This window comes from Solanum stenotomum, chromosome 8 (genome assembly GCF_019186545.1).
Source record: "Solanum stenotomum isolate F172 chromosome 8, ASM1918654v1, whole genome shotgun sequence".
NCBI lineage: Eukaryota > Viridiplantae > Streptophyta > Magnoliopsida > Solanales > Solanaceae > Solanum > Solanum stenotomum.
The window spans coordinates 53,484,258-53,497,869 of NC_064289.1; the positions used below are offsets into that span (position 1 = coordinate 53,484,258).

General features: G+C 35.7%; 1 protein-coding gene across 1 annotated transcript in view; it reads right to left on the reverse strand.

The window, feature by feature from the left end:
* Positions 1-1,229: 1,229 nt before the first annotated feature.
* LOC125873940 (receptor-like protein 43) overlaps positions 1,230-13,612 on the reverse strand; it is a 30,543-nt gene continuing 18,160 nt past the window's right edge. Inside the window, exon 4 of the mRNA XM_049554761.1 lies at positions 1,230-1,664. Coding sequence (XP_049410718.1) covers positions 1,230-1,664 — 435 coding nt within the window. The remainder of the gene's footprint in view (positions 1,665-13,612) is intronic.

Below are 13,612 nucleotides of genomic sequence, written 5' to 3' on the forward strand. Positions count from 1 at the left end.
AGCTGATCGAAAAGATCATCAATTCTCGGAAGAGGATACTTATTCTTGATAGTAACCTTGTTCAACTGACGGTAATCTATACACATCCTAAGAGAACCATCTTTCTTTCTCACAAATAAGATCGGAGCATCCCAAGGTGAGACACTTGGTCGAATAAAGCCCTTATCTAAAAGATCATTTAACTGCCCTTTCAACTCTGCTGGTGCCATTCTGTATGGAGGAATAGAGATAAGACGAGTATCTGGAAGAAGATCTATACCAAAATTTATCTCTCTCAGAGGAGGGACTTCGGGAAGATCATCTGAAAAGATTTCTGGAAACTCATTTACTACTGGAACTGACTGAATAAATGGTACCTCAACACTTGAGTCATTAACTCGGACTAAGTGATAGACACACCCCTTAGAAACTAACTTCATTGCCTTAAGGTACGAAATGAAACGACCCTTAGGCACTGCTGAACTACTTTTCCACTCTAAGACTGGCTCATTTGGATACTAAAACTTGACAACTCGAGTTCTACAATCAACTGAGGCATAACAGGCATGAAGCCAGTCCATACCAAGAATGACATTAAAGTCTACCATGTCTAATTCGATTAAATCAGCCATGGTACTCTTGTGATTGACGAAAATGGGACAATCACGATAGACTCTCTCTGCTAGAATAGACTCACCAACAAATGTAGAAACAATGAATGGCTCACTAAGTTGCTCAGGAATAACATCAAAGTTCATAGCAACATATGGAGTTACAAAAGATAAACTCGCTCCTGGATCTAGGAAGACATAAAAAGTAAAGTCAAAGACTTGAATCATACCAGTGACAACATCTGGTGAATCCTCTTGCTCTTGGCGATTGTTGATAGCATATAAGCGGTTTGTTCCTCTGCTAGTACCGGAAGTAGCCCCTCTATGTGTAGCTCTGTCTGGTAGAGCAACTAAAGAAGACTGGGCTCTACTGCCCCCATTACCATTTCCCTACTTGTTCTTTGGACACTCTCGCATGAAATGCCCACTCTGACCACATTTGAAACAACCAGTGGAGCCCTCACGACAAATACCTGAATGGTTCCTACCACACTTGGCATATGCAGGAGGCTTACTACCCCTTTGTGCCACGCTACCCTGAGAATACGCAGGTTTAGCTCTGAAGTTCTGATTATTGTACTCACCTTTGTTCTTAGGTGCAAGTGCACTAGCAGATGATGGAGCAGGGCCCTTCTATTTCTATTGGAAGGATGTCTGGTTGGCATTACTTTTCTGCAGCCCGGACTCATTCCCTGTCTTAGCCCTTTTGTTCTTGAATTCCTCCCTATCCCTTAACTTCTCTTCCTCTACTTGTTGCACATAGACCATCAACCTCGAAATGTCCATGTCCCTAATAAGCATTGCTGCCCGACCCTCTTTGTTCGATAGGCGAAATAACCCAGCAACAAACAGACTCATCCTACTCCTCATGTTCGCAACCATTTCCGAGGCATAGCGAGACAGTTGGGTGAATTTCAACCCATACTCATGAACGCTTAGAGAATCCCACTTAAGTGTGAGGAACTCAAGTACCTTAGCCTTTTTCAATTCTCGGGGAAAGAAACGCCCCAAGAAAACCTCTTCAAAACATGCCCAACTCGCAGGCGGTGCATCCTCAGCTCTACCCCCTTTCCACTAATCAAACCAAGTCATAGCAACATTTTCATCTGATATGCAACTAGCTTAACTCTCATAGTATCAGTAACATGCATCACATCGAACACCTTTTTCAGTTCCTCAATGAAGTTCTCTGGATCCTCAGTAGTGCTCGAACCAGTGAAGGTTGGAGGATTCATCCTCAAGAACTCACGAATCCTTGAAGTGGCAGCCTCTTCTTGTCGAGCTCCTCTCTGATGCCCAGCTTGGTTGGTCACAACTTAATTGAGCATCCTTATAGCCTCTCTGAACTCAGAGTTTGTAACTTTTTGTTGCGGTTGCACTTCAAGTGCATTGGGTAAATCTTGTTCCTCAACATTCCTCCTAGCTGGACGACCTCTGACTGCTCTTCGTGGAGGCATGATTATCTGAAACACGCGCAAGCACGAATTAGAAGGAAACTTTTAGAGCTCAAACTCTAACGCATGAAATGAGTGTGAAGAAGTGAGAAATTTTCCTAACTATTGTAGCCTCCTAATTATAGATGATGAGTTTTCCCTTATGGGTAGACTAAGAAATGATAAGTTGTAAAGATTCCAACATAGGAGGTAAAGTGTGTTTTAGCTAGAAAGGAGTTTGTTATGAAGTGTCATGATGTAGGTAATGACCAAGTGTAAGTGTTGAATAGAAGAGCATAAGTATTCATAAAGTGATAGATCTAAGCTAGGCTTATGATTTGTTTGAGAGGGTCATGATGTTCAAAAGGTATTAGAACTAATTAAGTAATGAGGTATAGTATAGTAGGCGAGAAATCATATTGATATTCGGGTTTAGAAATGACTATTAAGCTTGAATTTGAGATGAGTGTCATGATCAAAAGAATGGCAACATGAGGGTGATGATGTCAGTCTTGGGATTTGATCTGGTAGACTTGACATAGAGTAGACGAGGAATTGAAATGTTAGCTTCTATGAAAGATGAATAGTACAAGTGAGAGACCCTAACCTTTAGATAAGGGCAGTGAAGTGTGGCTAAGTCAGAAGAGTAATAAGAACATTAAGAGGTGTACCAAGAGGGTATGTAATTAGAAGAGGTTAAGAGAAACACCTTAGAAAGAGGTCTTAGTACCTACCTATTGAGAGTTCAGTAGTCATGAGATAAACTTCTCCCGAATGTTAGAGTAAAAGAGGATGTAGACCATTTAGAGATGATGGAATATGTCGATAGTTTTCAAGTGTTAGCTTTAGACCCAAGGGTGAGATGGCAAGATGAGAAATAGAGTCAAGTGTTTGAGATTTAGACGGTAATGAATTCAAAGAGTTTTGGGGATATCCTTTTAGAGGTCCTTTTTGTAATGGAGTGATGTTAAAAAGAGGAGGTTGATGTTCTTATCGTGTTAGTGATGGTGTGATAATTCCATCTAAGGTTATTAACAATGAGGAAGAAGAGGATTAGGTTTTACTAAGAGAAATAGTTAAATGAGATCCCTTAGTTGGATCTGAAGGAGTTGGTTAGTAGGAGTTCATGGAGTTGTTCAAGTACTAAGCTTGAATGTGGTGGTAAAAAGTAATAGTTTTGGGATGAGATTCCTTATAGATAGGTATAGAACCCGAACCTAAGGATTTGGGTTAAGCTTGAATATAGTAAGAGCAGACCATTAGACTTAGACCTTAGTAAGAGTAACCCATTTCATACCCAGTCCAGTCGTCATTCGAGGACAAATGATCCCAAGGGGGAGATATTGTAACACCCCATAAAATTTTTGAGCTAAGACTTGAACCGTCCTTCGTTGTGAGTAGGATTTTACTAAGGAATTTAAAATTTCTTAAGTATTAAGGTCAGGTCACTAGATGTAGCCCTTTGAGTTTCAAAAAGAACTAAATTGGACATAGCAAAAATCTGAAATTTCGCAAGTTAAGCTAAGTATGAGTTTTGGGTTGACTTTAAACGACCATAACTCCTTTCTCAGGATGATTTAGGTGTGCTACCAAATACCTTAGGGAATACCTCTGAATTATCTTTCCAACGCCACTGAGTTTGCTCAGTTTCGAGTTCGTATGAGGGAGGTATGTCCATTCGAAGTTGGGCTGTGTAGATAAGGAAAGTCAAAATAGGATTTTAAAGGGGTATTTTGGTCTTTTCCTTATCCAATCAAATTTAATTTGTTTTTAGTAATATTTAAAGGTCTAATATGATTAGGTTCAGTTTTATAATCCTAGTTTACGCTAAGGGTTTTAGTTGAGAGTTCAAGAAGAGAAAAGAAAAAGAGAAAAGAGGAGAAAAGAGAAAAGATCGAAGCGTTCGTCGAAATTCTTGAGAGTTGTTGCGGGTTGTGGCCATGGGTTTGATCCCTAAGAGGTATGTAAGCTTCCATAGTGTTGGGTTTGTTCACCCACACGCCAAACATATTATTTTCAGCGAAGTTTCATTCTCAAAAAGTTGAAGGATTTAAGTTCTTGATAGGTGTTCTTGAAGTTCTTTCTAAATCTTGTTGTGTTGGGTTCTTGATGATTTCTTGAGATCAAAGTGAGTGTTTTAAGGGCTGTATTGAGTAGATTATAGTGTACTTATGTTAAGTAATCGAATCCAAGTGATTGGGGAAGAAACCATTCGATTCTAGGTGAAATAGGGTGAGAAAATGAGCAAAGAATTTTGTTGGATTTTCTAGGTTGGGGCCTGGCGCAATGCGCCAGCTTGAGCACCCCAAACCCTAGGGTCGCCTACCCATCCAGTTTGTCGTCAGTTGCCCCGTTTGAGTTCGTTTAAAGTGCACTTTCACTCCTTTTCGATTCTAACTACTCTAAGCTACTTCTAAAAACCTAAAATCATTCCTAACATGATCATAACCTTGAATTCATAATTCAAATTCAAGGTAGAGTTGAGAGTTAAGTTTTGAGAATTCTTTCGAACATTCTAAGAAAGTCTCTTTGAGTTATTTTGAGGAGTCTTCTACAACTTCTAGTAACTTGTTTCAAGACTCAAGTAAGTAAGTGAGCATGAGAGTGAGGAGAATGTATTCATGAGTCTACACTATCATCTATATTATTCATATCATGAACCTTAAATCTTGAATTCATAATTCACATTCAAGAGAGAGTTAAGAGTAGAGTTCAATTGTTCATCCTTTGAGGTCAACTATCGATTTGAACTAAGTTTGACGTAGTAAGTAAGAGAATGAGAAGAGTCATATATATGAGTTCCATGTAGTTATGTAGACCTGTGAGTCGAGTTGTTCATGCCCATAATTTCGTTTGAACTCTATAAATTGAGCATAATTGAGAAAAGTAGTATTTTCAAGTTCTAAGTCTTGAGTATCGAGTTCCTAACCCATTTGAGATTACATTCCTAATCATGGGACTATTACCTATTACCCATGAAGTCCATGAGTTGAGTTGTTGATGCCCATAATTCCGCATGAACATTATAAGTCAAACCATCCTGAGATGAGAAGTATTTTTGAGTCCTTAAGTTGAGTACTTCATGCTCATAAATTCCGCATGAACCCTCTGAGTTGAGCATTCTTGAAGTGAGTAGTATTATTGAAGTTCTTGAGTTCCAAGTATTGAGTTCTATCTTTGGTTATTGAAAACCTTGCATTGAGTCGTTCACGTCCATAATTCGACATGAACCATATTTTAAGAAGTCTTTTACAAACGTTTTAACTTTGTTTTAAGACTTAAATTTTGAGTTAAGCACAGAGTAAAGAGTAAAGAATAAAGAGTTGAGTTCATTTCTTCAAAAGAGTATATCAGGACTATGTATTCCCAAAAGAGTTTAAAATGTTTTCACATTTAAATAAGAACAAAAAACTGAGATTTTTCAAAAGAGCCTTTGAGCTAGTTTTTTTTTTTTTTTTGTAAAGAGCCTTTGGGCTAGTTTTCAGTTAAAGAGTAAATGCTTTCACAATAAAGCAAGAGAGGAAACTGAGATTTCCAAGATAGCCTTTGAGTTAAGTTTTTGAGCACTCACGACCCGAGCCTACACCCTGGACGTGGCCAGCACTCGAGAACCATTGCTGGTCCCCAAGCGAACCCTCATCCTGGCTGACTACAAGCGGAAAACTGATTCAAGCATACAAAGCTTAAAAACTGAATAAAATCAATAACTCAAATACAAAGCTTTAACTCAAAAGAAAACTCTAAATAAAAATAAGATATTCAGCTCGCCATAAAATAGACAACTTAAGTCTTTAAAACATTTAATAAAATAAATGAATAAATATAGACTTCTCAACTATACTGACTATCTATGAAGCCTCTAACTGATAAAGATGGAAGTCGAGACAAGACCCACGACATCCTGACTAAACTGAAAAGTAAATGAAATCCTCCAAAAACAAGGAGGCTCACCATAGCTAACTCGAACTCCCGGATGTATCAACGAATCTCCTGTTGATGATCCTGAATAATTGTGTCTGCATCATGAGAAGATGCATGCCAAATGGCTCAGTACGTGGAATGTACGAGAATGTAAGAGGAATTCTAAAGCATAAACATAAGCTTGAAACTTAATAAAAAGAAAACATACTTACCTCTTCTCAAACTTACTCAACTCAAGGAATACTCAAGGATATTCAAAACTACTCAAACTTATTCAACTCAGAAGTACTCAACGATAAGATACTCGACTTCAAAGATATGATACTCGACTCAAAGATATGATACTCAATTTGAAATACTCAACTCTGGATACTCAACTCAATTATTCTATCTAGGCACACATGAAAAATTATCACTTAATTGGAACCTCATCCGGTAATATACCATCTCGATACACCTCTTAATGTTGTTGTTACTCTTGTGACTTAGCCACACTTCACTGCCCTTATCTAAAGGTTAGGGTCTCTCACCTGTACCACTCATATTCATTGGAGCTAACATTTCAATTCCTCACCTACTCTATGCCAAGTCTACAAGATCAAAGATCAAGACTAACATCATCACCCTCATGTTGTCATTCTTTTGATCATGACACTCATCTAGAATTCAAGCTTAATATTTATGACTAAACCCGAATATCAATATGATTGCTCGCCTACTATACTATACCTCATTACTTAATCAGTTCTATAACCTTCTGTACATCAAGACCCTCTCAAACATATCATAAGCCTGGTTTATATCTATCCCTTCATGAATACTCTGCTCTCTTATCCAACACATGAATTTAGTCTCCTCTAATGTGATGGCACATCGACATCAACTCTATTCTGGTTAACAAACATATACTCTATCTCATCTTGACTAGCAACTCTTACTCTACCCATAAGGAAAACCTCTTCATTAAAAACATATTAGGTGCATGATTATAGTAATATAGCTCTTCAAAACATTATTTCCCTTTCTTAAATCACTAAACCTCTGCATACTTTCCTCTAACTCTAGGCTCTTTCACTACTACTATTCATGATCTCGTAACTCATGTTACCTTTTGGGGTGGAAATATTACCCAAGATCTAAACATACCTCCTCATAAGGANAATCGACCAACTTCACGTCTAGAAAAACCCAAATCCAAAAGGAGTTCTGCGAAATAAGCCCTTATTCAAATATAACTTTTAAACAATGAATTTTAAATTTAAGAAATTTATTTTTTGCAATATTAATTTATCTAAGTGGCTATTATTTATCCAGGTGGAAATCCACATCATCAGTTTTGCCAGCTGTCGCGCGCGTGTAGTCACAATAGGAGCAGGTGGACGAAAAAGGTGTACGCGACGGAGGAATAGGCAACTTAAGTCTTTAAAACTTTAATAAAATAAATGAATAATACAAACTTCTCAACTATACTGACTATCTATGAAGCCTCTAACTGATAAAGATGGAAGTCGGGACAAGACCCACGACATCCTGACTAAACTGAAAAGTAAATGAAATCCTCCGGAATCAAGGAGGCTCACCATAGCTAACTCGAACTCCCGGATGTATCAACGAATCGCCTGTTGATGATCCTGAATACCGGTGTCTGCATCATGAGAAGATGCAGGCCAAATGGCTCAGTACATGGAATGTACGAGAATGTAAGAGGAATTCTAAAGCATAAACATAAGCTTGAAACTTAATAAAAAGGAAACTTACTTACCTCTTCTCAAACTTACTCAACTCAAGGAATACTCAAAGATATTCAAAACTACTCAAACTTATTCAATTCAGAAGTACTCAACGATCAGATACTCGACTTCAAAGATATGATACTCGACTCAAAGATATGATACTCGACTTGAAATACTCAACTCAATTATTCTATCTAGGCACACATGAAAAATTATCACTTAATTGGAACCTTATCTGGTAACATACCCTCTCGATACACCTCTTAATGCTCTTGTTACTCTTGTGACTTAGCCACACTTCACTGCCCTTATCTAAAGGTTAGGGTCTCTCACCTGTACCACTCATATTCATTGGAGCTAACATTTCAATTCCTCACCTACTCTATGCCAAGTCTACAAGATCAAATATCAAGACTAACATCATCACCCTCATGTTGTCATTCTTTTTATCATGACACTCATCTCGAATTCAAGCTTAATATTTATGACTAAACCCGAATATCAATATGATTGCTCGCCTACTATACTATACCTTATTACTTAATCAGTTCTATAACCTTCTGTACATCAAGACCCTCTCAAACATATCATAAGCCTGGTTTATATCTATCCCTTCATGAATACTCTGCTCTCTTATTCAACACATGAATTTAGTCTCCTCTAATGTGATGGCACATCGACATCAAATCGATTCTGGTTAACAAACATATACTCTATCTTATCTTGACTAGCAACTCTTACTCTACCCATAAGGGAAAACTCTTCATTAAAAACATATTAGGTGCATGGTTATAGTAATATAGCTCTTCAAAACATTATCTCCCTTTCTTAAATCACTAAACCTCTGCATACTTTCCTCTAACTCTAGGCTCTTTCACTACTACTGTTCATGATCTCGTAACTCATGTTACCTTTTGGGGTGGAAATATTACCCAAGATCTAAACATACCTCCTCATAAGGATCTCAGCTGAAACAAGGCTTAAGGAAAAGAGTACAACTCGCTTTTAGCTCAAACGCACGATTCATATGAATATGAGTGCATTCTTCTGAAACTGAACACTTAACTAACTCTTGGGCTTCTCTCAAGCCCCTCTGGAATCTCATGACTTCCTCAAGACTCTTGCAAAGAACAACTTATTTACAAAGAACTGACTCTATTTTTCAACCACCTCTAGTATGATGGGTAGTCGAATGATTCTGAGAAATGCACGAGTTAGAATAAGTCTCTATTACATAGCTCTATTGCACGATTAAGAGTATGAAAAAAGGGAAACTTTTTTTAAGTATCTGTAGTCCCTCGTTTATAGAAGTGGGCCCTCACAACCATAAACAAGATCTTACTGACATGGCTTCATAGACACCATAGGACACTTGAACTCTATGCTCTGATACCAAGTTTGTCACTCCCCGAGTCTACACCCTGGGCGGGACTGGCACTCGAAAGCCATTATTGGCCCGAAACGAACCCTTGGCTTGACTTACTTAACTCAGCGGAAGACAATATTCATATCTATAATGATCAATGAACTTAACTGAACTGGATAATAAAATAACTGAGAATGTTTTAAAAATTAAACATTCAACTTGGCCAAAAGTGGCAACCCAAGTCTTAACCATAAGAAATGATAATGAAAAGACTCAAAGGACTAACATGTGACTGTCTATGAAGCCTCTAAAACAACTGAGATGGATGTTGGGACAAACCCCACAACATCCTAATGAACTAACTAGAAAGAAATGAAAATAGATCCTCCGGAATGCAAAGAGGCTCACCGACTAACTCTGAACTGCTCACTGGATCAACGGTGCGTTAGAATGCCGATCCTAGTTACCTGTGTCTGTATCATAATAAGATGCAGACCAACTGGCATCAGTAGATTGAATGTATGAGTATGCGAGTTGGAATGCTAAAACAACATAGGCTGGAAAAAGAATTTGAAAGAAACACTTACCTTGGCTCTTCTCAAATCATGAATACTTAACTGAACTCATTTCAATATAAAGCAGTTTAAACAAATGCAATATAAAGAAAAGTTGTTTAAAAACATGATGTCAACTCTATGTATGCATAATGATACAACATAACTCTGAAATGTATATAAAAATATAATAAACTGATGTATATAAAAATACAATAACTTCTGTGGGAGTTTCTCTAACCGACAACCATCACATAAGAGCTATAGTGATGATACAACGATCTACCTCATGCTGCCAGCGCATCCTATACTCGGCCAAAGGTATAGAACCTGAACTGCCTAATGGATCCACTAGTCTATTTCGAAAAGGATTCATCTAAAAAGTATGACCCTTTTCTACCCATGGTGGCTACATGGTTCTATGGTGACGTGAGTTATCTAAACTCATTCTCGTCCCCAATTCGGTGCTCAATACTACTTCCAAAATATACTGGCTCTTATGTTTTAGAAACATACTTCTTCTGTGATTTGAGATTAGTGCTAAAAAACTTAGCTCAAAGGCTATCTTGGAAATCAAAGTTTCCTTTCTTGCTTCATTTAGAAAGCGATTACTTTTTCTGAAAACTAGCCCGTAAGCTCTTTGGAAATCTCAGTTTCCGTTCTTATTTAAATGTCAAAACATTTTAAATCTCTTTGGGAATACTTAGTCCCCATATACTTTTGAAGAAATAAACTTCAAACTTTACTCTTTACTCCTTACTCAACTTGAACTTTAAGTCTTAAAACAAAGTTAAAACATTTAGAAAAGACTTTTGGAAAATTCTAAGAACTTATCTTGACTTGACTCTTACTTCTCTTGACTTTGATCTTAACTTTCCTTGAATTGGATTATGGATTCAAGGTTCATGATCTCATGTTTATGGATGATTTCATGATGTTTAGATGTACCTTGGAGTGTTAGAATTAACTAGGAAACATAGGTACATCACTTAGGAACTAGTACGAAAGGGTGGGGGAAAAATTGGGAGAACTGGCGTCCCTGGCGCTCTGAGAGGCTCGGGGCGCCAGCCCTCAAAGTTCAGAGAACTTTCTTTTGCGCTTTGGCTGGCGCGACGCGCCAGAGGCCAAAGTTCAGAGGAACTTTTGTGGCGCTCTGGCAGGCGCGGCTCCCCAATCCCTTGCCCAGAAAACTCCGATTTTTCTACTTTGTTTTTCATCTCTAAACCCTCTAAAATTCAATGGTTCTTTCCCCAAACACTTAGAATCATTTATACCCTCAATATACAATAGATTCAACACAAAATTTCACTCGGAAACACGAATCAAATCAACAAGAGACTTCAACAACACAACCATCAAGAACTCAACAAATTTTCAACAATGTTCTTCAAGAACTCACTTTCTTTGCATTCAAATAACCTAAATTCGTTGTATTGAAACAAGATTGGCATGTGGGCGAACTAACCCAATACTATGTGATCTCACATACCTTTTAGGGATCACCCCCGATGAATTCCACTCGCAAGGCTTGAACGTTCTTGGCGATTTCTTGATTTCTCTTCTCTTTTTCTCTTCTTTCTTCTCCTCTCCAAGCCCTAGCGTAAATTCTAATTTTTCTAAACTGAATAAAGTCTGGTTTTACCCCAATTAATCTCCTAAAACGAATTAGAGAAATTAGGTAAGGAAAAGACTAAATCGCCCTTCTAAAATCCGGATTAGACATTTCCTTATTCCAACAGTCCAACTTCCAAAGGGAATAATTTACTCATACGAACTCGGAATGGTGCAAACTTAGCGGCGTTGGAAAGATCATTCGAAGAGATTTCCAACCATATCTGGAACTACACCTAACTCATCCTGAGTTAGGAGTTATGGTCATTTGAAGTTGACCAAAACTCACTTTAACTTGAAATTTTCCAGATTTCCTTGCACTTTCCAGAAATAACTATTTCCAGATTTTAAACTTCCTTCTAGTTGCGAGATGTTACAAAAAAGCTCTCTATTCTCTATTTATAGAGAGATTTGGACAACTGCTATTCACCTCTCTATTTCACTTTTTCATTACTTTAATATTATTTCTATTATTTGTAACTAACATATTATTTTTCATATAAGGTCTATTAAATAAATTTGTAATATTCGTAATTCTTTTTAAATATAGTACAACATTTTAAAAAATATGTTATTTAATATATACTACTTTCGTCCCGAATTAACAATATTTTAAATATTTTGTCACTTTAAGAGATAATTTGAAATTATTATTGATTTTCACTATGAAGAATGCACAAAATTTAAATGATAAAATGAAAAATTCAATTTAAAAATACAATACATGACATAATAATCCAAATACAAGATAACAATACAATATATAACATAATGTTTTTTAAAATCACAACAATAATTTAGTAATCCTGCATGTCGTTTTTAGATTTAACAATATTCGGAAAAATAATAATGTATGATCTAGAAAATTGTTGTGTTTGTGATTGCGGTTGTGCTTGTTGATTTCTTTTTTCAATTTTTCGTAGTTGTTCTTTAAAATTTATAATAAAATATAATTTTATATTAAATAAAGAATTTTAAAAATAATAATTTTATATTATATGAAAATTATATAGGGTGATTATTTTGAAAAAAAAAAGAATGAATTTATATTATGAAATAAGAAAATGAAATAGAAATAGAAATAATAATATAATATTGAGGAGAGAAAATAAGATTCTTTTTTAGAGAGTAAAATAGAGAATTGAGTTGGAGTTGATTGTCTTAAAAAATTAGAGAACTCTATATTTGAAGCGTAAAATATAGTGTAGGATTGGAGATGCCCTCAATAGACCTATGTCTGTGCGGAGAAAAATCTAACATCAAAGAGAGTACTTACGTGTCTAATAGCCAATCAATAAGCCCACAAAGCCCAAACTATTGGTGTTTGACATAAAGTAATATAGACTAATAAGATAAAATTATGAAATTATCCTTAAAAAAAATACAACTATTGGTGCATTTTGTACAACTGCATATAGCAGTGTTCGTACACCCTCAAGTGCCACTTCTAATAAAGAGTAATAATAATTGGAAAATAATATAACTTTTAACTTTTAACTTTTAACTTTTAAGAAATGGTATAGCTATACAAATGTCATTTAGGTTTAAATTCACAAATTTTAAAAATAAAATAAAATGAGAAAACAAAAAAAGATATTCTAAATTTGTGAGTTGTAAGGACTTGATTTTCATTTTCTTGTAAAAATTTTGTGGGATAATAACCTATTTGGATGTTCTTGTTTCACCTATAGACATTTTTTTAAAAATATTTTAACATGAGTTAGTGTAGGTAAACTTTAGACAAACATGTTCCTCTCCTCCTTTTTCTATTCTATTAATTAATTAAAATATAATGTTCAACTCATATGTTATCAAAGCGAGAAAAAAATAATTCCAATAATTTATATATACAAGATTACACAAAGTAAACTGAAACATCATCTAAAAAAAACAATTGTCAGAAGAATTTAATTGAAACAATGATATTCTTTTTAAAATTAAAAGTACTAGATATTTTAGTCGAATCCCAAAAATTGCAACATAAAAACTATAAGTAAACAAAAAAATTGTCAAAAGAAAAAAGTAGGTACAAAATTGAATTGAAAATCGAATCAAACTACAAATTGAGTCAAATCGAAAAAAAACTGGTGTCAGCACTATTTTAGTGTAAATCAACTCCAATCTACTGCACCAAATTTTACACCAAAAAGAAATATTTTTCTCTCTCTTCATTATTATATTATTATTTCTTATTTCATTTATATTTGAGAAAATGGTCAAAAGCCTCCCTAATCTATATCCGGATTTCCAACTACACACTTTAACTTTACGGGAGTCCTATCACCCCCCTGAACTATTTAAAACTGAAATAATTACACCCTTAAAAGGCCACAATCACATCTATGTTGATCTGTGAATTTCACGCGCTTGACACATGAAAATTTGATTAATTTAATATTTTTTT